The sequence below is a fragment of the Myzus persicae genome, unplaced genomic scaffold (genome assembly GCF_001856785.1).
Source record: "Myzus persicae strain clone G006 unplaced genomic scaffold, MPER_G0061.0, whole genome shotgun sequence".
In the NCBI taxonomy this organism is placed as follows: Eukaryota; Metazoa; Arthropoda; class Insecta; order Hemiptera; family Aphididae; genus Myzus; species Myzus persicae.
The window spans coordinates 5,283-29,669 of record NW_019103981.1 but is presented as its reverse complement, the minus strand read 5'-3'; the positions used below and the strand labels follow the sequence as shown (position 1 = coordinate 29,669).

The 24,387-nt window shown below is 29.0% G+C and overlaps 1 protein-coding gene across 2 annotated transcripts; it reads left to right on the top strand.

The window, feature by feature from the left end:
• The first annotated feature begins 62 nt into the window (after positions 1-62).
• LOC111037187 (CCR4-NOT transcription complex subunit 1-like) lies at positions 63-24,182 on the top strand. Of its 2 annotated transcripts, none has more exons than XM_022319583.1 (42): positions 63-879; positions 7,260-7,475; positions 7,545-7,740; positions 7,814-7,918; positions 8,997-9,157; positions 9,231-9,527; positions 9,613-9,798; positions 9,863-9,990; positions 10,049-10,289; positions 10,350-10,460; positions 10,528-10,686; positions 10,774-10,889; positions 11,367-11,626; positions 11,703-11,894; positions 11,951-12,129; positions 12,803-12,927; positions 12,988-13,180; positions 13,387-13,599; positions 13,665-13,808; positions 13,884-14,063; positions 14,126-14,353; positions 14,428-14,562; positions 16,783-16,942; positions 18,595-18,866; positions 18,967-19,107; positions 19,178-19,333; positions 19,397-19,537; positions 19,668-19,883; positions 19,944-20,141; positions 20,224-20,375; positions 20,438-20,713; positions 20,803-20,917; positions 20,990-21,118; positions 21,189-21,425; positions 21,492-21,638; positions 21,750-21,884; positions 22,017-22,262; positions 22,326-22,481; positions 22,545-22,797; positions 22,885-23,017; positions 23,695-23,829; positions 24,041-24,182. In XM_022319583.1, the coding sequence occupies exons 1-42, from the start codon at positions 778-780 to the stop codon at positions 24,123-24,125; spliced, it is 7,350 nt and encodes a 2,449-aa protein (XP_022175275.1). In that variant the 5' UTR covers positions 63-777; the 3' UTR covers positions 24,126-24,182. The 2 variants fall into 2 exon arrangements, with proteins under 2 accessions (XP_022175275.1, XP_022175276.1); XM_022319584.1 differs by having other exon boundaries at positions 778-879; positions 7,566-7,740; positions 22,023-22,262.
• Positions 24,183-24,387: the final 205 nt, after the last annotated feature.

The window sequence follows — 24,387 nt, the reverse complement described above, 5'->3', positions numbered from 1 at the left end:
TCGCGACGAATCGGTCGCGGACGCTCGGAAAATATTTTCTGTATTCACGGAAAACATTATTCGTATTCGTTTTTGTCGACAGCCGTTCGTGGTTTGTCGTTTCCTCGTCTTCCTTTTACGCCTGGTCGTCATTGTTATTATTTATTATTATTATTACTATTATTATTTACTTTTATAACATTTGATTTATATTTTACAATATTGTATCGGATACGAATACCTATACGCATCGCCATTTCTCATTAGTCACTTTCTCTGCCGTTTATTGAGTCGGTTTCGTATTTTACACTCTTACGTTTTTTTTAACCGTCGAGCTCATTGTTTTTTTTCCGTTGGCCGTTTGTTGCGACACCGCCGCCACCCAGGGATTTGTTTTACGTGATTTATCCCATCTTCACCACGGATAATATGTGATATTCGGTCTCGGGACAACGGACGTCCCCGTCCGAGTGGACCGGTGTCTACCCGTTTTCGGCCTTTATCGCCGAAGCGGACACCGGCCCGACCGCCGCCGTCGGTTTCCATCTTGGTCCACGCGAGCCCGCATTTACGCCCTCTGAGTGTGCCTGAACAAAGACTCGAGTTGACAGCCGCCATCGCGACACGTCTACTTCGAGTTCAGACGTCATAACTTCCATCTGGTCATCTTCTACAGCACGTCTATCGAATTAACGATAGGAACTCCATTGACACTCACCGTCGTCGGCACGGTCTTCTCCACCCAAAGAAGAAAGCTTCAAAACCTATTGAAGCTTTCGAATCGGCATTCATGGAACTATGAACCTGGATTCATTGTCATATACGTTGTCGCAAATCAGCTATATCGTTGCTAATTTGTCGAAAAAGAATTTCAAGTCTAGCGTTCAAGAATTAGTGGACGTAAGTAGTGCACATTCAATCATATCATGTTTACCAATAGTTATTTATTTATGTTTAGTACATTGCTAGCTGTATTGGGTAGAACTACATAAATTATATATAATTTTTTTTTTATTCGATGGGTATCTTGATTTTTTATTGTGACTACTGACTAAACCCCCATAAGTAGTCAGTAGATAGTCAATGAAATTAAAATTAAAATAATCTTATCATATTTTATCTCCACGTTTCACCCTTGTTCTTTTACTTTGTCAAGTTTGTTTTCTAATGTTGAATATATTTTTTACTAAAATTATCAACATTTATATCATAGTTAACCTTATTAGAGTATTTTTTTTAATGATTACCAATTATTATATTTTCTACCTAATGACAAGTTGACTTAATTATAGTTTATATCAGTTTAATCCATTGTCTTCAAGATTATTTTATTGGTTGATTTTCTTTAGTTACATATTGAATATGAGAGGGGGGCGAAGAATCAGGAAACTAGATAAAATATAATACATTTATTGAAATATCAAGAACATTTGAGGGTTATAATCTAGTATTAAAAGTTAGGTATCTACACAGATTGAGTTTTCTAATTGTTAGTACCTTCTTATTTATTTTAATGAGATATAATTGAGGTTTGTAGTTTTGAATATTCTGTTTTAATAAGCATTTAAAACTTCTAACTTAAGGCAATTTTGATAAATCATTAAGCTAGACATAAATAGAATATTGTGTTAACGTGGGTACGTTTTTTTAAAATAATTAAAAACTAACAAACCTTGTTTTGACTGCTTATTTTATTTGCATGTTATTCAATTGCACCTATTAAAAATAAGTAAATATGGTGTGAATATAGCTTTTATTTATTTATATATTTTTTTTAATGAAAAGTGGTATATACATTTGTGATTGAATCACTTTTTATAGACATACCTAAATACAATAAAAATTTATGTTTTCTTATAGGTATTAACTAATATTTAATACTTTAATGAAAGCGTTTAAACCAAAATATGCATGGTATATGATTAACATTAATTTGTAAGAATGTAGGATGTGTTGACATTTTTTAAATAGAATTTTTTTGTGGGTATCTTCTTAAACAAATTAGATAATTTATCATCAAATAATTTAACTGTTTTTAGTTAAGACATTAAATCCATAGTTAAAATGTTTGCTGCAGATCATATTTATACTAAAGGGATTTGTTTTTGTACAGAATATGATTGAGCTTTTTTAAAAAAATTATTATTTTGGTGAAATAAAAACCTATACAAAATGTATAGGGTGGGATAACACATGGATTTTGTTTTGGTTTACGAAAATCTAATATTTTATTGTTTCTATGTAGGGTTGCCAGTGATTACAGATAATGAAATAGTTATTAATTTGATTGTTCATTTTCTGTATTGTATTTTATTTTGTCATTTAGGCTAATAATGAGTGATAGGTAAAGCTATTCTATATAAATGTAAAATTAAGGAACAACTATAATATATTAGAGACACTGTGTACAATTGAAGATAGGTAAACAATAGGTACTTGCTTGATTTTGACAGTAAAAAATTGTGAACAATGCAGCTAAACAAAAATGGAAAGGATAGATACTTTTATTTTAATAGATACTTTGTAAGCAGATATAATAGAATTGTTATATTTAAATGACAGTTAATATCAGATAATCTAATCTATAGGTTTTTTACTAATTTGTAATATCATCAATATTGAGTCATATGTAGAAGTCACATACTCAATACAAATATCTTAAATTACTCTACTGATTTTGGCAATTCAGGGAAGATTTAGATCAGAGGTTGTCGATCTTTAGAAGAATATTGATCGATTTTATTAAAGTTTAATTATTTCAAGAACCACTTGTTAACCCTCATTATACCAGGAAACTTTTAAGCATGCCCATCTCCATTTTTCCCTTGAATAGTGCATTTATTCAAATTCTGATATTTAGAAGTTTTAAGTTGATCTAAAAGCCATACTTTCAAATGAAACCCTTCCTTTTTTACTGAAAATTATTTAGTGGGTGATTTTTTTGAAAATTTTGATGGATCCAATTCAAAATTCTAATGAGTAGTTTCTGAGTTGTTAAAATGTTTATCCTAAGGATAATAATCCTTAAAAATGGTATTATAAAAATTAAAACTATACCAATGTAAAGTTGAATGTAGCATATGCGTTCACATGGGATATGCCCTCGCATACCCTGCGGCTAGACGCTTGGGAGTTAGGGACGCATGAATAATGTCTCAGTTCATAATTTCGACTGGGTTATTAAATGGTAATGCGATATGATATATATGGATTATGGGCTTGTTTTTAAATTCATTTTGGACGGTTCTCAATAATTTAAGGAAGTACGGGTTTTATTTTTGGTGTAGGTAGGTATTTACTATTTATATTTTCCTAGAAATGACGATGATTATTTCTATCATGACATCTATTATTTAACTTAACGATGTCTAAATACCACTATCTAAGATATACCTTAAATATATCCAAGTATATCTTTAACCTTGCTAAATACTGATGATTAATATAATATACTATGTTTATTATAGTTAAGTAGTTGACACCATAGAATATAATAGAAGCGACAGTCAAACAGCTGATAGATATGTTTTCATTTTGCTGGTGGTTCGGCATTAAGTGACACTGATAAATTGATAAAAATATCTTTACCGCACATTCGTAAACAAATTGCGTATCCTACCCATTGAAGAGAAGGCTTGAATTATAACAATTATGTATAATGTACATTTTCATTTAAATAAACATGTTTGTAAATCAAACAAAAAAATACTTTTAATCAAAAAAAGATGAAAAACCTATTTTTTCTAATATAAAGTAGTAACCACAAGTTTATAATACAAAGTCATGCACATTAATTTTAAAGGCATTTATATCGGTGGAGGAGGGGGCATATTTTATCAGCCGCATACTTTACGAACAAAGTTTGCGCATGCTTATGAAATGTTGTATTTATTATATCTTGATCATTTTTAAAAATAATTTTTATTGATAAAGCATTAGTAATTGCTAATTTTTTCAATTTGTCTAAGCCTTCTATCTACTTAACCCATTACCATAGACATATTATCATATTACATAACTCAAAAATTATTAGCTTGAATTTTGATGTAGATGAATCAAAATTCCCTCCAAAAAATATCTACTTAATAATTAAAAATGGATGGGAGTTTGGTATTTGAAAAACTGAAGTTTGTATTGTCACAGGATCATCTTAAAAATTAAAAATTTCAATGTTTCCAAAAATAGTGTGTATTTAATGTAGGTAGCTTAATTGTAAAAGGTTGGCTGGCGACCCCTAATTTAGATGATAGATTGAAACAGTTATAATTTTATGATGGCTTTCCCTTTACTAGTAATATTAAAATCATAATCACATATATGTTTATTGCTCCGACAATTGGTTCAAGTAAGTGAAAAGGTTATTTATACACTTGGCTCGAGGAAAATACTGTACTGTTTTTCGAATTCAAACTGATGGCAGTGACCGGTTGAAAGCTCTACTATTTCCCCCACTTTGTTCTTCGGCGGTATAGATTATATATTTTTTAATTATTTAATATAGCATTGACGATTGCTGAACGTACCAAACATTAACGAGCTTGTCGCTGAGTAGGGGATTCATGGGATTGGACGTGTTTTGGTTGGGCCACAGTAATGTTCTCTCCTGACCCAGAATATAGGTATTACTGTCTGTGGCAGGTGGAGACTCTGATTCAGTTATTTATATTAATATTATGTATAGCGGATGTTTTACTATATGTAAACTTCAGTCAAAATAAAATATTTTAAAAACACCTAGAAACGTAGTATTTTAAAATTTCACTCCTAAACAAAATTGTCCTGCACTTTTGATTAGATAAGTTCTGTATTATATGATGTAAGAGTGATAAAACCAATGCTATTCTTGAGGTTTTGCAACCAAACCTTTTTTAATATGAAAATTAGTTTCACTAATCTTTAAATACATTTAAAAAATGTTATATTCATCTGATCAGATGTCGTCGTCAATAAATCAATTGTTAGACTCTACAGCAAATGTCTTTTTCATATCAACCAGAAATTCTTCCAAAATGGTTTTTGAATTTTGGCGACTAGATCTCCACCATTCCCTTAGATGTTGTACATTTTGTAAAGAAGACGCTCAATTTTTTATAAACATCCACAAATCTTCTTTTTTTGTGCTCCTGTGTGTGTTGGGTCAATAAAAAGAGTGATTTTTTGATGAGAAAAATAGTTCACATCTATTATGTCTATAATGACAATTACTTCAATTAATAACCGGTAGGTTGACACAATTTTATTGGTAGTTCGACAAATATGTGTACATCACTTATTGAGCTGTTATTAGATTTTTTAAAAACTAATTCATTGTTTTATATAATATAATTATGCTTTATATATTACCATGGCAGTATCTAATATTTGAATCTTGATTAAAAATAGTAACCTATCTTATAATTGGCATTTAATAGCCATCAAGGTGACTTATCGGTGGTGAAATATTGATTTATCTTGGTACTGACTATTACCTAAATAGTATAACGCATGGCTATATAATAAATTGATTGCCTAATTTAATGATTCACTAAAGTATAATGGACAATGATGTTAATAGGTACGATTATTTAAAATTTTAAGTAACAGATGTGTTTTTCCTAAATATATAGTATATAATACATAAATTGATATTGAAACTGTCTTACCAGTGAATGTAAAAAATTCTGACTTTTATTTATTTATTTTTTTTATTTTTATTTATTTATTTTCTGACTTTTAATTCTTTTTTTATGGATCTATTACCATATTATTCAATATGAAGTAAACAAATTATATTAGGTTCTATTGAAAAAAACTGGGCTTTCTACCCTGGATTTTTATTTTGTCTATGAATAGTGAAAAAAAAAAAAAAAACTATACCTACATTATAATGCATGCTCATAGAATACTTTATATCAGCGGTTCCCAATCCATGGGCCACTGGCCACTTGTGGGCCTCGAGCAGCATGGTACTGGGCCATATTTCTGGTTGTAATAATATTTATCAATATTATCTACACTCTGTAGTGTCAAATTAGTATATATAGTTTTTATTGAACTTACTTCGATCCTAGAATATTTGATATCATTTATTTAGGAAAAAGTGTTTTCTTATATTTTGTATTCTTTTTAGCTCTCTGCTATTGATTTACAATAGGAATAAAATTAAATAAAGCTTCAACATTTTAAGTGTAAGCTAAATGATGTTCACATTGAAAAATTCTACACTCATATTTACCTATTTATTTTTAAAACAAAATGAAATGTTCAATTTTGAACAGTTATTATTTTTCAAATGTTTTTTGGTAGCACTATTTAAAGTGAAATGAAAATGTGGGCTTTCACCAAACCTAAAAAAAGTTTTCATCTTTCAAATAAAAATAAATTATGGAAATTCGACCTATAAGTAAGGTGTGAGAATTTTTTCTGTAAGTCATTTTTGTTAATATAATTAATACACCATATAAATTAAAACTTATATGACCTCTCCTAAATAGGTATCGGGCAGTAGATTAGTGGATAATTATTATTATGATGCAAGGTAGCTGCTAAAATATAAAATATAATTTTCAAATTATTAAAATTCAATTTTTAAAGCTGAAATTGATAAAAAAAACTAATTCTGGTTATAATAATATTTATCAATATTATCTATACTCTGTAGTGTCAAATTAGTGTATAATTAATGTTAAATATAGGAATAAACTGAATGTTGAAAGTGATTTAATTCTAAAACCATCCAGTTTTTATCTCGATATTGTTTTTCTCACGAGTAATGTCAAAATCACAATAAATTGTTTAACTTGTGATTAAGTTTATTAAGTTGTTTTTCATGATAAACAATTGATTTTTTTATTTCTAACAAGTAATAACTGACGTTCATATATACTTATATATATATATTTATGCATTCATATATAGGTGAGCTATTTATTTGTGGGCCTCAAAGATTTTTTTACAAAATTGGTGGTCCGCGCAGCTAAAAAGGTTGGGAACTGCTGCTTTATATAAACGAATGAATCAAATTTTGGAACTTTTGGATATAAAATGTTAACAACTGTGACTGCCCAATGATTAGACTTTTCATTTGTACATAAATAAATTAGTGTTTGTAGATACAATCAAGATGTGAGGTTTTTTTTTCAAACATTGCATTCTAATAAAAAAAAATATTTATTACCTTTAGGACAACCTTTATAATAATCTATAAGTAATACTTCTATCTATTTCATTTAATTAATACTAAACTAACTTTGTGTCCAAAATACATGATTGTTTTTATCTAGTTTTTTTTATACACATAGGCAATCCATTTGCAAGGATTTGAAGCAGATCGACATCTATTTCGCTGTCTTCTTTCTCACATAGATCTTAAAGAAATTGAAGGACCGCGGAATATATCACACAAGGATTACTACCAAGTTCAATTGTTGGCACAACAGTGTACAACGCTTTTAAATAAGCCTTCACTCACTTCAATTTTGTGTTTTGCACTTGACAACCCACTTCATATACATAAGGTAATTTGATGAAATTATTTATTGATATCTTAAGTTGTTAAATTTACTTTTATAAAATGTAATTGATAGCCTCTTAAATCATCAATACAGCCACTGAAACCGTCAATACAGCTGTTTGTCCAACTGAGTAGGATATTACATCTTAGTCTTGTTCAAGAAGTTGTGTTTGGACTTGTTTGTTTGGAATCAGCAAACTATTCGACATTTGCATTGCAATTTGTTAAGCAAAAATTGCCCGAGCTAATCAAATCTTATATAAAATCAGGTATAAAGTAGTACTATTTATTTATTTAGTTTGACATTACTAAAAAAAAAATGTTTTTATTTATTTTACTTAGATACTAATACTGAACAAGTTACTGGAGGAGGATTGCACGATTCTAGTCCTGAAGTCTTACATTTAATATTAAGTCACGTATTTGCTGTTGATGATCAAATATTTGGTATGTTTAAAAGTATTCTCAAGTTTTGTATCTAATCTTATTAAGTAATTATAGTTTGAAATGTTTTTTTTTCAGTAACTATTAATTATTATTTTAGATTTTGAGCAGAGCAATAAATGTATTGATTTACCATGATGTATGTTTAAAAAAAAAAAAATGTATGTCTGTACCTACATGATAAGTAGTCGAAATAATGTTTTTTATTTCCAACTTCGGTATCTTTTCTGGTGGGAAAGTAAATCTAATTGGTGCAGTTGGTTTAATTAAGGAAAAATGGGAATATGTATGCAAAACTAGTTTTTAACAATTTTGGTTTTTGGTGTTACTCTAAAACAAATAACCACAGATACATGGAATTTTCACTGAATTGACATTTATATATTGACATTTTCTATACACCATAAAATTTTCAAAATATTTTGACTCGTTTTGAGCTGTTATCGGACATTTTCAGTTTCCAATTTTTCTAGTTTTTTTTTCTATAAATGTGAATACAATTTTATTCTTTAGCCCAAAAAGCTTGAGAATTGAATACAAGGTTTCTAATATGTTACAATAGCAGTTGGAGATTATTAAAAATACATAGTCACAGTTTATTTCATTACCATTTAAAGTTAACATTTTGACTACATTTTAAAATGTTCAACTTATATAGCAAGGGGTTAAAAATTTAAAAAAAAGTTCCATGTCAGTAGGTTATTCTGTAACCAAAAAATATGTAAGCGCAGTTTGTTTTTTAGTTTTTTTATGTTTAAACTTGAACGAAATTACATATTAAATAACCAAAAATAATGACTTAAGTAATTTTGTTGTATTATAAAAATATTATTTGTGGAAACTTCTAAATTATAACATTAATTCAATTTACCAACTGGCAGCTACAGTATTAATAATAACAATATAAATATAATATAAAATATCCTAGGCCGACAAATCGTCTTTGCTCTGAATCGTTTTTCATATACAATGATATATCATTGAATTCAAATTTAACATCATCTATTGCAGTGACCCTTTTATAACCTACTGTATAAAAGAGCAATATCCACTCACTTGTTGTTTTTTTTTTCGAGTTTAGGCATAAGCAAAGAAATAAAGGAAGTTTTATTAAACAATTTACGTCGCGATTTTCCACTTGAAGTCGCTCCTGTATTATTGGCTCCTTTAATATATTCTGACAACCCAGACCGTCCAATGGATAAAATAAACCAAGATATGTCATCTATTTCCAACTCAATGGTAACTTCATATTGTTTTGAAATCAAAAATTCATTATATTTGCATTATCTTTAAATGTTAATTTATGTTGCAGATGGATCCATCATTGGCTGACTTAGTTATGGAAATGGGCTATTCTATTTGTTCATCTTTAGAAGAGTGTCGTCGGAACTTGTTATCTGTTATTAGTGGAAATAGTTCTTCTGTCATTTGTGGCCCTTTATCAATTGCAAAAGTGTTATCAATGATGATACGAACACATACTGGGCTCGACACTCAATCTAATTTGACATACTGGCCTGGTGACAATACAAACCACGATCAAGACAAAAGCTCTAGTAATTGTACAACATGGAATGTTGATGTTTTTGTACAGACAATTAAAGACTTGGTATGAACTTATTAGCTTAATATTTTATGTTCTTTTAAAGTAATTGTGACTTGATTGCATTAATATTTATGTGTTTATATTGTAGAATCCATCATTATCCTGGTCAGATGTCATCAAAGAACTTGACCATAGTGATTTTATTATTAAAGATAGGCAAGGTTTAGTCCTTCTTTTTACTGCTTTGCGGCTTGGCTTAAAAGTCCAAGGATACCATGCAGATAACTTTCCTGTTGAAATGATTTATCGACATTGGTCAAATTCGGAAGCACAGGTAATTTTTTCTTTTCTAAACTAAAAACGATATTTGCAAATTGAAATGTCTGTTAAAATTTTAGATGTCTCTTGTTCAAATTATATTGCAAAATTCTGATGTCTTCTGTTTTGCTGATTATCCATATCGTTCTGTGTCAATTGATTTGCTAAAAGTAACACCAGAAGCAGACAATAAAGATATTAATAATTGGTAAAATCTCAAGCTAAATGTTTTCTATTATTATTTGGTTAATTTTTTTTTTTTGTAGGCGTTCAATTGAGCTTGTTGATTTAATGTTGTATTTGGCTGAACGTGGTCTTTATTATCAAGTGCAAGAGTGTTTAAAGTTTCCAGCTCAAAAGTGTCCTGATCTATTGGCCCTTGCTCTAATTCAGTCCAATGGTCCATTGAGTATGGTTAGACATGAAATGATAAGTGGCCTCATACCAATATTTCTTGGAAATCACAGCAATGCTGGTGTGATCTTGCACCATGCATGGAACCATCAGGTATCATTTGATTTTATTAACATCTGTTATAGATGTAATTATTTTATTATTTACTTTTAGAATGTCGGACTCAGACATACTTTAGTGCAAGCTATGAGTGAATGGTATGTGCGCAGTGATCACGACCATGTAAAACTTTCCCGAATTTTAGATATAGCCCAAGATTTAAAAGTAAGAATACTTGTTTTAATAGCTGTACAGAATTGCATTTGATTTTTAATTAACTTGTTTTATTCAGGCATTATCTCTATTGTTAAGTGTTCAGCAGTTTGTATTTGTCATTGATTTAGCTTGTTTAGCTTCAAGACGAGAATATTTTAAACTTGATAAATGGTTATCAGACAAAATTCGTGAGCATGGTGAAAACTTTGTTTCCGCTTGTGTTAAATTTTTACAGGTACAGCATTATTGTTTAAACATATTCATCAAAGAATTATAAATTTTAAATATTTAAATTTATTTTTAATTGATGTAATGTTATTAGAAACGTTGCCCTCAATTAGCCGGATCTTCAACTAAAGATGAACATTTGTCTAAATATACTCCATTGTCATCTGAGACTGTTCTAACAATCTTAAATTGTCTACGCAACGTTACTGGGTATATTAAACATTATTGAATTAGATTAATTATTGTTATTTAATATTTTATATCTTGTGTTATCGATATAAAATGTTTAACTTAAGTTTTAGTTTAAAAGTATATTTATATGTACTAAAAAAAAAATTTTAAAAATAACTTATTTTATCTAAAATTAGATAAACATTGAATATAAATTTAAAGTTGTGGCTTGGTGAGGCTCAATTGTACACTCTTTCTGTGGAAACTCTGAGCTTACGTACTGGCTGTCGTTGCTAGCACTCGGATGGGTGACCACCCGGGTTTTTAGCAACACATTCTTGCCACACATGTTAGGTTAGGTTACACGTGTTTCAAATCAACCTTTTTCTCCTACAAACAGGTAATGGCCATAATTGCCAGGCTTTAGATCTATAAAATCAAAAAAATTAAAAGTTTTGAAAATCTTATTACTGTTAAATAGTTAATTATAATTTATATCGTAAAATTTGTTTCCAGAACAATTTCACAAGAACTTTCAGATTCCATTTTGCAAATGGTAACCAATTGTACCAATATGTATATGTCTAAGGTAGCATCAGCACGTATTAATTCAACAGCTCCACCACCATCTATCCTCCGTGCTTCACAACATCATCGACCAAATGAAGGTCCAGCATCACAAGTATTAGTTGACCAACTTACTGGACTGGCCACTAGTCTTGCTAGTCTTGGATTAAATTCTTCAGCACAATCTGGTTCTACATTCAGTTTACCTGGTTTGTATTAATTTTTCATTAGTTAATTTGTTTAAATTAAAATTGAATAAACTTAACGATTTTGCGTATTACTTAGGCTCATTAGGGCAGTTAGTTCAAACACCTGGATCACCATCTCGCAATAATATTGGTAATACATCTGTACATTCATCTTCAAATGCTCCAGGTCCTGCTGTTTCCAGTCAAATATCTGGACCATCCAATATGCTAGGCCGTTTACCACCTCATCAGATCACACCATCAGCAATTGGAAAATCTAATCATCCAAGTAAGAATTTAATTTTTAAAAAAAATGAATTACAAAACTGATTGTATTATTTTTAGTTGACAACAGTTTATTTGTTGATGGTAACATGCCAGTCTCTGTACCTAAAGATATTGAAGATGAAGCGAATAGTTATTTTCAACGTATTTATAATTTGGCACCTCTACACTCTCTATCAATCGATGAAGTACTAGAAATGTTAAAAAGATTTCAAGAATCTCCAGTTAAACGTGAAAGGGTAATTGCTTTTATATAAGTAATTATGTGTAGTAAAAATTGTATGTTATCATGGTTAACACATTTGGATGAATAAATGAATGCACATTGTTGACCTTGCATAGTGTTTAGTATTTACACAACAACTTAACTTTTATTGGGTTTATTTGTGTGAAATAAATGTTAATCATTCGAAATAATTTTTGATTTAAAATAGTTAATAGGGTGAATCAGTTATCGTGATTAGTCTGGCAATTACCAATATACCAAATAACTTATGAGCAAATCTAAAACAGCCCAACAACTTTTATATAAAGCACTTTTATACAGTTAAAACATTTGATGTTAAACATATAAAAAATAACTACAACTTTGAATTAATAATAATTAAATACTATTATAATAACTTGGTTAGCAAAGCCCTACATTTAGTAAATAATTTGAAAATTTTAATATTCATCCAAATAAATATTATCTTATTTATGAAGTAAATATTTTCTATATTATTACAGGTTTAAAAAATAAATTATAACCTCATACCAGTGATATTTTATGTTCGCATTATTTAAACAATGCTAATACTTAGTTTTAATAACAGTTGCTAATAACAATGCTTATATAAATACAATTTAGTAGTCAATAGTGTATGTCTTGGTAAATAGAAAAATAATTCAAAATAATTTTTAATTTTATAGGAAGTATTCTGTTGTATGTTAAGAAACTTGTTTGAAGAGTATAGATTTTTTCCAGCATATCCAGAAAAAGAGCTAATAACAACAGCTCATCTTTTTGGAGGAATTATAGAGCATGGCCTTGTTTCGTAAGTAACATTTCCTTGAGCAGCTTATAAATGTCTTAACTATTTTTATTTTTATTTTAGAAATTATAAAGCTTTAGGTCTTGCCCTACGTTTTATTTTGGATGCACTAAAGAAAAATCCAAATTCAAAAATGTACAATTTTGGTATAACTGCATTGGATCGTTTTAAACATCGTTTGAAGGATTACCACCAATATTGCTCTCACATTTCTGCAATTCCTCATTTCCAACAGTTCCCACAGCATCTTATTGAGGTATGTTCTTTTTTTAAAGGTTTTTATTTGAATTCAATTTGTAGACATTTTTAAAAATACTCCAAGTTAAGACATTTTATTATGACAACCCATTTTTTAAATTAATCATTTCAATAATTGTCGATTTGTATAATTTATTCCTTATGTTTTGTAAAATTCTTCAGAAATGTCTTAACTTGTTAATTTAAATTTTATTACTATTACAGTATGTTGAGTATGGTAAAAATTCACAAGAACCCCCATCTAGAGTGGCAGATTTAACTGGAGCAAGCAGTAGTAATAATATATCACAAGGATCATTCATGCCAAACCCTCATAATGCTTTCAAGGCTCAAAGTATAACTACTACTACAACTACTACCACGGTATCATCTTCATCTTCTAAACTTACTACTACCAATGCTGTATTGCCATCCAGGGTTAGTAAATACTTGTTAATAATTAAGTTTTCATAATTATTATTTTTAATTTTTATGCAATGTAGCCATCAATTGCAAACACAACAAATATTGATACTTTGTTGGTAGCAACAGAAACAGAGGATAAAATGATTGCACCAGCAGAAAATGTTCAAGATAAAATTGCTTTTATCTTTAACAACCTAAGTCAAGTTAATCTGCAAACTAAGGTAAAAAACTTTAATTTTTGTATTGTATCTGTTGCAGCATTACCTTAATGAATTTTTAATATTTTTGATTTGCAGTGTGATGAAATACGAGAAATTATCACCCATGAGTGTTTACCATGGCTATCACAATATTTAGTCATGAAACGTGTCAGTATTGAATTGAATTTCCATACACTGTATTCCAACTTTTTGGATTGCTTGAATAATGAAGCCTTAAATTCTTTAATAATTTTGGAAACCTTCAGAAATATTAGAGTTAGTATAATAGTATTTAATGAGATCTTTTAAGTTGTTTAATGTATATTTAATATTTTTAGGTTTTGTTAAAAAGTGACAAAGGAATGGCCAATTTTTCTGATAGATCCCTGTTGAAGAATTTAGGTCATTGGTTGGGAATGATTACATTGGCCAAAAATAAACCTATACTGTTGGACGATATTGATCTAAAAATGTTATTGGTAGAAGCATACAATAAAGGACATCAAGAACTACTATTTACAGTACCATTTATTGCCAAGATACTAGAATCGTGTGCTAAAAGCAAAGTATGTTCTCATAGAAGTTTTTTCCAAGAACCTAATATTTTATTATTGTTTTTTATATATTTTGCTATTTATAGGTATTTAGACCAAGGAATCCATGGACAATGTCTGTAATGAACTGTTTAGCCGAACTTCACGAAGAACCAGATTTGAAATTAACTTTGAAATTTGAAGTTGAAGTGTTGTGTAAAGCTTTAAACATAGAGCTTAAGGTGAATCTTTTTAAATAGTTTATAAAGTGAAATTTATGCAAAGTTAACTTTATACTCGTAATAATTAACCATTTCAATGCTATAGATGTTAATCTCCTCTTCATAGAAAATTAAATTTTTAAGCTTTAAATACACCCTAAGTTAAATATCTTTTGTCAATATAGTTTTTTTTTCAAATTTGACTGACACATGCCTCCGAATCAGGGAATGGAACCGTACCATAATTGACCGAAACCGGACCGGAATCCTTTAATACATTTTTTATTAACTAAAACATATATTTTGATGTAGAGGTTTTTTGGTTATTTTCGGTTCAAAAATCAAATAGATATTTTATAGCATATATGTACACATATTGTTACTATACATCTGAGCAAGATACTCCCTCTATCCATTATTAAAACAAATTGATACTATTTTTACCAACAATTATTATAGTAACAACGAACATAATATGATAACAACACAGCTGCATTATTGACATTGGCGTCGCACGGCGGCGTTGTTAATAATAATTAATACCGCTATAAATAGCTACGCATATTTTTTACTCTGTTTTGCTCTGTTCGACACTACGACTGACTGCTGTCTAGGCATTTTGTACCTAGGATACCAAGGGTATAAATAGGTACCTATCATTAAATAGAAGTTCTTAATATATTTATTTTTTTATACAGTACTTAATTGATAAAAATAAAATAAAAAGCAAAATTCAAATAATAAGGATTCAAACCGGTATTAACTGAAACCACCGATAAAATCATAAAGGTTCCAGTCCCTGCTTTGAATAACTTGTAAAGTCTACCAAGTATATTGTAAATGTTTGTTTACATTTACTGCAATTCAAGAAGACATCAATTTCTGATAACAAATTTGATCTAGTTGTTACATTTTGTGGGCAAGGCTGGTCTGGTTAAAAATAGTTGACATAAGATAAAATAATTGAATGAATTGTATGTTTTGTAATTCAAAAAATAATTATTGTATATTATTACCATTTCATATATAATTATTATTTTCTACCCTGAAATTTAATATACATATAGTAGTATTGATAAAAAAACTACAAGTACATTTTCGGAGTCCTGACTTAACATCCAAAAGTACAAATTCAAAACCAATGTTCTTTTAAAATAATTGTATTTAATTATTATTTCTTATACCTACGATTCTCAATTATTATTTTTGCCTTTTGCCTTTTGTTCCATATTTAAATTTTAAAAATACTGCCAACACAAAAGTTTAAGTTATGTTCAAAAGTATAAAAATGTATGATCTCAATTGTGGTAATAATATTGATTATAGCATATTGGCAATCTTCACAGTTGTGTAAGATAAACATCAAATGTCCACTTATCTCTAGTGGATTTCATTGTATTTTTGCATTTTCCCTTTTTAATTTTATGCTCTACAATTGTAATTTAAAATAAATTACATAATTGTAAAAGCAAATTAAATATAACCATTACTCTACCCAATAACAAATTTCACTCACTCAAACCTAGGCTTGAATCTGCTTATCAGTTCTAACCAAAAACTGGTAATTTTCCGGAATTTCGAGAACCAAAAATCGGTTACCATTGTTTCAAACAGATATTTATTTCCGGTTATCAATTACCATGACTATTTTTCAGTTAATATGTTTTAACCAGTTAAGAACTGTTTAGTACAAGATCAGTTAAAGGGGGTTCACAACACGCTGTAATATTCTGTTATGTATATTTACTGCAAAGGTAACAAAATATTGGTCACATGTTACCGTAAAATTAAATATATTCAATTCTATAAGGTACAGTAAGTTATGAAACCCCCTTAACTTGAAATATTAAATATAGGACTAGTAATTGGTGACTATTAGTGACTGTTTCATGCCCTGTTCAAAACATACTATTCAGCGCAGTATTAGTTCCTGGTTTTTAGTAATATTTATAAAATGTCAGCTAATTGTTTATTTCTCTTTATTTCAAAATTTAGGTTTGTACTATCCAAAAATTGTTCAAATTAATAATTTAAGCCTATTATTATCTTTAAAAGATCTCTTTGCTACAACGGGTTTTATTATGTATTATAATTTTATCTATTTTTGACTGTTTGCCGACTTAATGTGTAGGCAACTGATTTGTATTTTAATTGTTGTTTATTTAGCTTATAGACTTTATTGTAAGAATACTATGCAGTTAATATTGATTAATATAACTAATAATGTATTTTAAATTTTAGGATTTGACTGCTGGATATGTTCTTAAAGATCCAGAAGTAGCAAAAAAATTAGAACCGCAACTGTCTAATACCGAAAAATCTAAACCTAGACCACAAAGTGCTCCAGAGCCTCCAAAAGTTTCTGATTCTACACCGCAAAATCAAACGCCTATTAATCAAAGTAATACATATTTTAAATGAATAAATATTGGCTTTACTTGAATAATGCTTGTTTCATCTAGTTGGATATTTTTATTTAAAAATTATTAATAGCAACTACATTAATTCCAAGGATGGAATATTAAATAATTACATGGAATAGTTTATAAAGTTATAGGTTATTATATAATAATTATATCCCAATATTTATCGAATATTTATTGCTCATATATTTAAATTAACATTTTTATCTCAACTATAGACAGAAAACTGCTTATTTTTTTAAGTATATAAAGCAATATAGTTGTAAATTCAAATTTGATTCTAGGTTTTTTAAATTAAAAATGAATTTCCTTACAACTCACATTTTATAATAATAGTTTACGTTTATTGTTATTTTATTAGTTTAAGAGGTATCTGGATTCACCTTTTAATTGCGTACAGGCTTGTAAATTATTAATCTATCATCATTTTTTTATTAAATATTTTATAATGATGTAACAAATTACATTTTTAAAATGCTAGAACTAAGCCTTATCTTAATATAAAATACATTATAGGTGTTAATGAATGTTCAATAACTTAATAAATGTTTCATATTCAAAATTCATGATCCTCAATTAATTAATATTCAATCTTTGTAAATATCTACTCAATATGTATGTTGGTAAAAAATTGATAAATTCATTACCTACCACGTTAAATCAAAATATTTATCATCTGGAATCACACGATGCAGTATAAAAGACCGATTAATTGTTATAATTATATTTGATAAAATATGCTTTGTTATCTAATATATTTTTACATTTTATTTAATCGTGGATAGTTTTAGGTAGACTCAAAATATAGTGCTAGTGACCAATTTAATTAGATTAATAAAAACTATAAAATGTCAATTCAAATTTTAGTACTGTTAATTGATTTAGATTCTTAAGCAGCATGTCTTTTAAGAAATTAACCATGAGTTATCACCATTTAATATCTATACATGATAATGCAGTTTTAAATTTGCTTGAAAATTATGATAAAAAAATTATTTATATTTTACTTAATAATTTACATGCTATACTAAAGAACATGTTGTTCCAACTCAAACACGTCTAATTCTGCCCAATTTTCCACTCACAATTTTGTGGCAGGTAAATGGTGCTTCAGACCAGTCTCTCCCGTCAGTATACGCGAAATATGTTCTTTTGAAAGCCAGAGTATATAGTTCATATTTAAATCAAGTTGTTATTATACTAATCATGATAAATAGTCAAACACCAAATTTCTTTATAGTTTTCAATTATTTAAACATTAAAGCAGTGGTTCCCAGTATATTTTCTTTAACACATTAGAAGCTACTAAATATGTGGGTGGTACAGTTTTGATAAATGCATAACAATAATATTTTTATAGTAACCAATATTATATCTTTAGTAATGCCTATAGTTGCATATAATATTAATTATTGGTTGTATTTAATGGTACTCTTGTTGACTCTTAAATTTATAGATTTCGGGGACTACTTTAAGTATGTTTTTTCTTACTTATTTTTAGTGCATAAATATTATCTTTGTCTTAAACTTGGTTCTGTTTTTGTAATTGCATGTGAATATTTACAAAAAATAATTAATGTATCATTTATATTTAAAATGTATAACCGTTTATGCATTATCTTTTTTTTAGCAATTGTTGTTTCTTCCCAAGCCCAGCAACAACAAAATAATATTTCAACAGTTCCATCAATGAGTTCTAATACTCGATTCAATGATGAACTTGTTGGCCATGTAGTGGCTGCTGGCGGAGTTACAACATTGACATCTAGTGGTAGCATGGGCATCAGTGGTACACCAGGCATGTCTCCACCACTACCTTTGGTCGAGCCTAAGTTTAACTATGTCACATTCAACACTTCTAATTCATCACAGATAATGTCTATGATTGTCATTAATTCACAAGTAAATTATTATCTAAATAATATTGATGAAAAATAACTGATAATTGATTTATATATTAAACAACTATGTATAATCTTGATTGTTTTTAAAAATATTTTAGATCCCGCTGTTTCACAGCCAACCAACACTAAAGACTTATGTACGTAATGCCATAGAACGGTCAATCCAAGAATGGATAAATCCTGTTGTTGAGAGGTCGGTAAAAATTGCAGTGATAACCACGGAACATATTGTTAAAAAAGTAAGTTTATTATTTATTGTAAATATTAAGCATGAGTAATTAATTTTATTTATAACTTCAAAAAATGTAGGATTTTGGTATGGACCCAGATGACACTCATTTACGAAAAGCTGCTCATTGTATGGTTAGAAACTTAACTTCTGGTTTAGCAATGATTACCTGTCGAGAACAAGTCATTCAAACATTGACAACTAACTTGAAACAACATTTCATGAGTGTTTTGATTGTATGTATTAACATTGTAATTTTGCCATGATTGAGAAGTTTTCATATTATAATTTTCCAATAGTCTCCATCGCAATCTCAAAAGGAAATGATTGATCAAGCTTGTACCATGTGTGCAAATGATAATTTAGAATTAGCATGTGCATTTGTGCAAAAAACTGCCACTGAGAAAGCTGTAATAGAAATTGACAAATACTTAAAGATTGTGAGTATTATTTATTATTCATTTAAAATATATTATTAATGGTCTCAGTAAATAAGTAAATAAAGTGTACCTAATTCATATGGTTGTAAATTCATATGTAATATTTTAGTTAATTAATTTTAATATTTAGGAATATGAGAGACGCAGTGTATCAAGAATGGAAGGTCGTCGTTATTGTGATCCCCTAGTACTAGGTGGCCAAGTAGAATATTTGCCTGAAACTCTTCGTAATAAAGTTGGTTTACCACCACCTCAGATGATTGGAGTTTATGAAGAATTTGCTAGAAACATACCTGGTTTTCAACCATTAGATCGAGAAGCTGTTTCATTATTCATTCCTAAATCTGTAATTATGTTTAATTTTATTTTACTCTATTATGCTTAAATGTTTGTGATGATTGTTTAGAGCTTTCCACCTGATGAGATGACAGTAGTCTACGAAAAACTCATCAGTGAAATTGAGTCACTTTTACAGCTATATATGGCCAACCAACGAATTCTTTCTAATACAACTCAACCATCAAATTTACATGGTGTTATGGAGGCAATGGCCACATTAAGAAGATCACGTGATATTGTTACTGCAGCAAATGTTGTTAATAAAGTAAATTATCCACTTTATTAAAATGTTACATTTAAGAAAATTAACTTGATTTTTATTTGACTATTTTTATATTTTTTTTTAGACTGTTGAAAGTTATTTAGATGGTCTTAGTTCACCAGCCAACCATGATTTAGATATGAGCATCAGATACCGTGATATACATCTCAATATATTTAGAGCTTTCCAAGATCCTCGTGCTTACAATTTACAATGGACAAATAAAACTCTAACCAAGTATATTATTTCAAATCAATTTGTTTTACATAAAAGTAATATTTGTGTTTGATTATTCTTAGAGCTCTCATAGAATCTAGAGATGAGTTACGTTTTAACATTGATGCAATTGATGTTTTAATACGTGCCGGAATGGTGAATATTAGCATGTACGACATGCACTTAGCTATGTCTATGGATAATGGTGCTAATTATGTATCCATGGCATACATTAAACAATTTTTACAAAACTATTTGATAGATAATCGTTCTAATTCACCAATAACTGAACACCATCTTCAAGCAACTATTGATGCATTGAATAGCATTGTGCTTAGCGGTCGCCCTGTTCCTGATGGGTAAATAATTTGTAGTTTTTTTATCATGATATTTTATTGTTTGGAATACAAAATCCATAATAATATTTAACTGACAATTGGTTTGTTAGGTTGGCAGCGCTTATGGAAGTAATTAGACCCCCACAAGCAGAAAATAATGCTTCAGAAAGAATAGCGAGTGGCAGTAGTAGTTCCTCAGCACATATTCAACATGGGATGCTACAGGTACTGCTTATCGACTATTAAGTATTATTAAACTGTAAAGAGTAAATCTTATTAATATTGCTAAATTTTCAGGGCAGAGATTTTGATGATCCTCCTGGACTGTTGGAAAAGACTGAGTATTTGCTTAATGAATGGTTGACCATTTATAGTGCTGCACCTAATAGGGATCCAGGAAAAACTTTTAGTGTATACATTCATCAAGTTAGTTGTTATATACTTGCTGTACGAATACATTTGTTTAACCATTTAAAAAAAAATTTTGCAAATATAGATGAATGTCCAAGGAATTTTAAAATCTGATGATATTATTACTCGATTTTTCCGACTCAGTACACAAATGATGGTTGAATTATGCTATAGACAGATACCTGATCAAACACAGTCTCCCTCCACTATACGTGCTAAACTTTTCCATACAATTGATGCCTATGTTAAACTCATTGTATTACTAGTAAAACATTCTGGTGATGCAACCGCCATAACTACCAAAACAAATCTTTTGAATAAAGTAATTAACTTATTTTGGCTTCTAAGGTATAGGTATTTTTTATAATCAAGTGTAAACTTATTTTAGGTTCTTGGAATTGTTGTTGGTGTCTTGCTTCAAGATCACGATGTTCAAGCCACCGACTTTCATCAACTACCGTACCATAGAATTTTAATTACTCTTTTCCTTGATTTGAATGCACCTGATCCAGTACTAGAATCAATCAATGTTCCCGTAAGAATTTAAATCAGATTTAGCTATGAATAATCATGAATAGTATTAATATATATTATATGATAAACCCTTATTATTTTTAATTTTAATTTTTAATCTAATACTTGTTAGATACTCGCTGCTTTTTGCCATACGTTTCACCTACTTCGACCGAGAAAAGTTCCAGGCTTTGCTTATGCTTGGCTGGAACTCATATCTCATAGGATATTCATTGGTCGTCTTTTGGGATTAACTCCGCAGCAAAAGGTAAGCTTTAATAATGTGTATGCTAATTAATGAAAGGCTAAAATAAGGTTATGCAATTAGTAATTTATACAATGCATTTTGAAAGCCTTTCATTAGTCTTTTTTCTATATGCAATTAATAACATATATTTAGCGACAGCGTGCTTACGATCAAACTCCGGTGACTGATGTTCAGGGTTGGAATTACTATGCTCAATTACTCATTGACCTGTTCAAATATCTGGCACCATTCTTAAGAAATGCTGAACTTGCCAAGCCTGTTCATTTGTTATATAAAGGAACATTGAGAGTGCTTCTCATTTTGCTTCATGATTTTCCTGAATTCTTGTGTGAGTTCCATTATGGTTTTTGTGATGTGATACCTCCAAATTGTATTCAGGTTTGTTTGTGTTAATAAATAAGAAGTAAATACAATATTGTTATTAAATCCATTTGATTTTAGATGAGGAATTTGATACTATCTGCATTCCCACGTAATATGCGTTTACCAGATCCATTTACTCCGAACTTGAAAGTTGATGTGCTTCAAGAAATATCTTTGGCTCCAAAAATCAGCCCAGACTTCCAGTGCTACATCCAACCAGCTAGTTTTAAAAAAGTAATTTAATAATAAATGTTTAATGACAAAGTTAATAAAATAATATTCATTCTTTTTGTTTAGGATTTAGATTTGTATTTGAAAACTCGAGCTCCAGTTACATTCTTGTCAGAGATCCGTACTACTATGCAACAAAGTTGTTGTGAACCGGGAATGCGATATAACCTTTCACTTTTAAATGCCATTGTTCTGTATGTTGGTACTCAAGCCATACAGCACATTCGCAGCAAGGGCTTAGTGCCGAATACTTCTACTATTGCTCATTCTGCGCACATGGATATTTTCCAAAATTTATCCGTAGACCTTGACACAGAAGGTACAACATCTTTAAATTTTAGTTTTATTAATATATATTTTTATAATATATAACATTTTCAAGAAATTTATTTTAATATTATTTTAGGTCGCTATTTATTTTTAAATGCCATTGCAAACCAATTACGTTTCCCCAATAGCCACACACATTACTTTAGCTGTACTCTTTTGTATTTATTTGCTGAGGCTAATAGTGAAGCTATTCAAGAACAAATAACAAGGTTAGTACCTATTGTAAATATAATCTAAGAATTTTGTTTGACTAAGTGGTTTAAGGCGTCTGTGAGAAGCTATAGGATTTTTCATTCATTTGAGACCTATAGTGTGGCAAAAAATAAACATACTTCTATTGATCCGAATTTCATTTTGAATACCATTTTGAATTCGTTAGCTTCTTTTCTATGATTTGTAGGAAAATAATTTTAATGTTTTTGTCTCATTGAACGTACCTTGATTCATTTTGAGAAATTAAGTAAATTTGTTTGGAATCGTAGTGCATAAACTTATCAAAAATCTATCCCCTACTAAACAGAATAGAAGCTAACAAATTCAAATATTTTTTTCTATATGGACTATTGAACTCTTAGAAGTATGCTAATTTTTTGCCTGCTTATTGGTGTTATCCATTGTCGTATATTCACGCAAGTACAAAAATATTTTCGGGTGTGTATACATTGTCATGTGCATGCACTTACCTGTGCTATAGAATGTAATTGTCTTCTCCACTCATATCAGGGTGATAATTAATCCACACTCACACTAATTATCATTTACGACTAATATAACGATCATGGGCAGCAACAACAAGATATTAAATAACCTAAATGTTGCCCCTTAAATAATAACCACTAAGAGCAGCCATAGACCTAACCTTCCACTGTGCTTAATTTTATTACAGAGTTCTATTGGAGAGATTGATCGTCAACAGACCTCATCCTTGGGGCTTATTGATCACATTTATTGAGCTGATAAAAAATCCAGCCTACAAGTTTTGGAACCATGAATTTGTACATTGTGCTCCAGAAATTGAGAAGTAAGCAATTCTTTGTTATAATTATGTAATATTACATATTTTCACTGGATTTCGTATATATTTTTTTGACACCTCTAATATTGTTAAAAAAAAATTAATTTTTCTACATTATTAGCCACTGCAGTTATATTATACTGCTTGAACTTCAAATATTTATATTAAAACTATTGTTTAACTAAATTCATTAATTTATTTAAATTTTAATTCATAGGCTTTTTGAGTCTGTTGCCCGTTCGTGCATGGTTCATAAACAACCTAACACTTCAACAGATAGCGGGGATTTACCGGATTTATAAACATCCAACTTTTATTGAATAGATTTTGTTGAAAAATTAAGTCCTATATATTTTTTATGTTGTGTAATTTTGTAAGGAAAGAGATGAAACAAATTTTTAAGTAATTAGGAATATATTGTATTAAAGTAAGATCAAAGTAGCAAAAAAACAAAACAAAAATATATATCTATTAATGTATAATTATTTTCCTTTTTATATTGTTTATGCATGTAACATAATATGAAGTATACATATTTATTAAATGTAAAAATTAGTAACCAAA

Bases quoted from the DNA above. Each gene is read 5' to 3' on its own strand.
- LOC111037187 (XM_022319583.1), top strand. From the start codon at position 778: ATGAACCTGGATTCATTGTCATATACGTTGTCGCAAATCAGCTATATC. The intron at 14,354-14,427 runs GTATGTTCTCAT...TGCTATTTATAG, and splicing joins AATCGTGTGCTAAAAGCAAA to GTATTTAGACCAAGGAATCC. The intron at 22,798-22,884 runs GTACAACATCTT...ATATTATTTTAG, and splicing joins CGTAGACCTTGACACAGAAG to GTCGCTATTTATTTTTAAAT.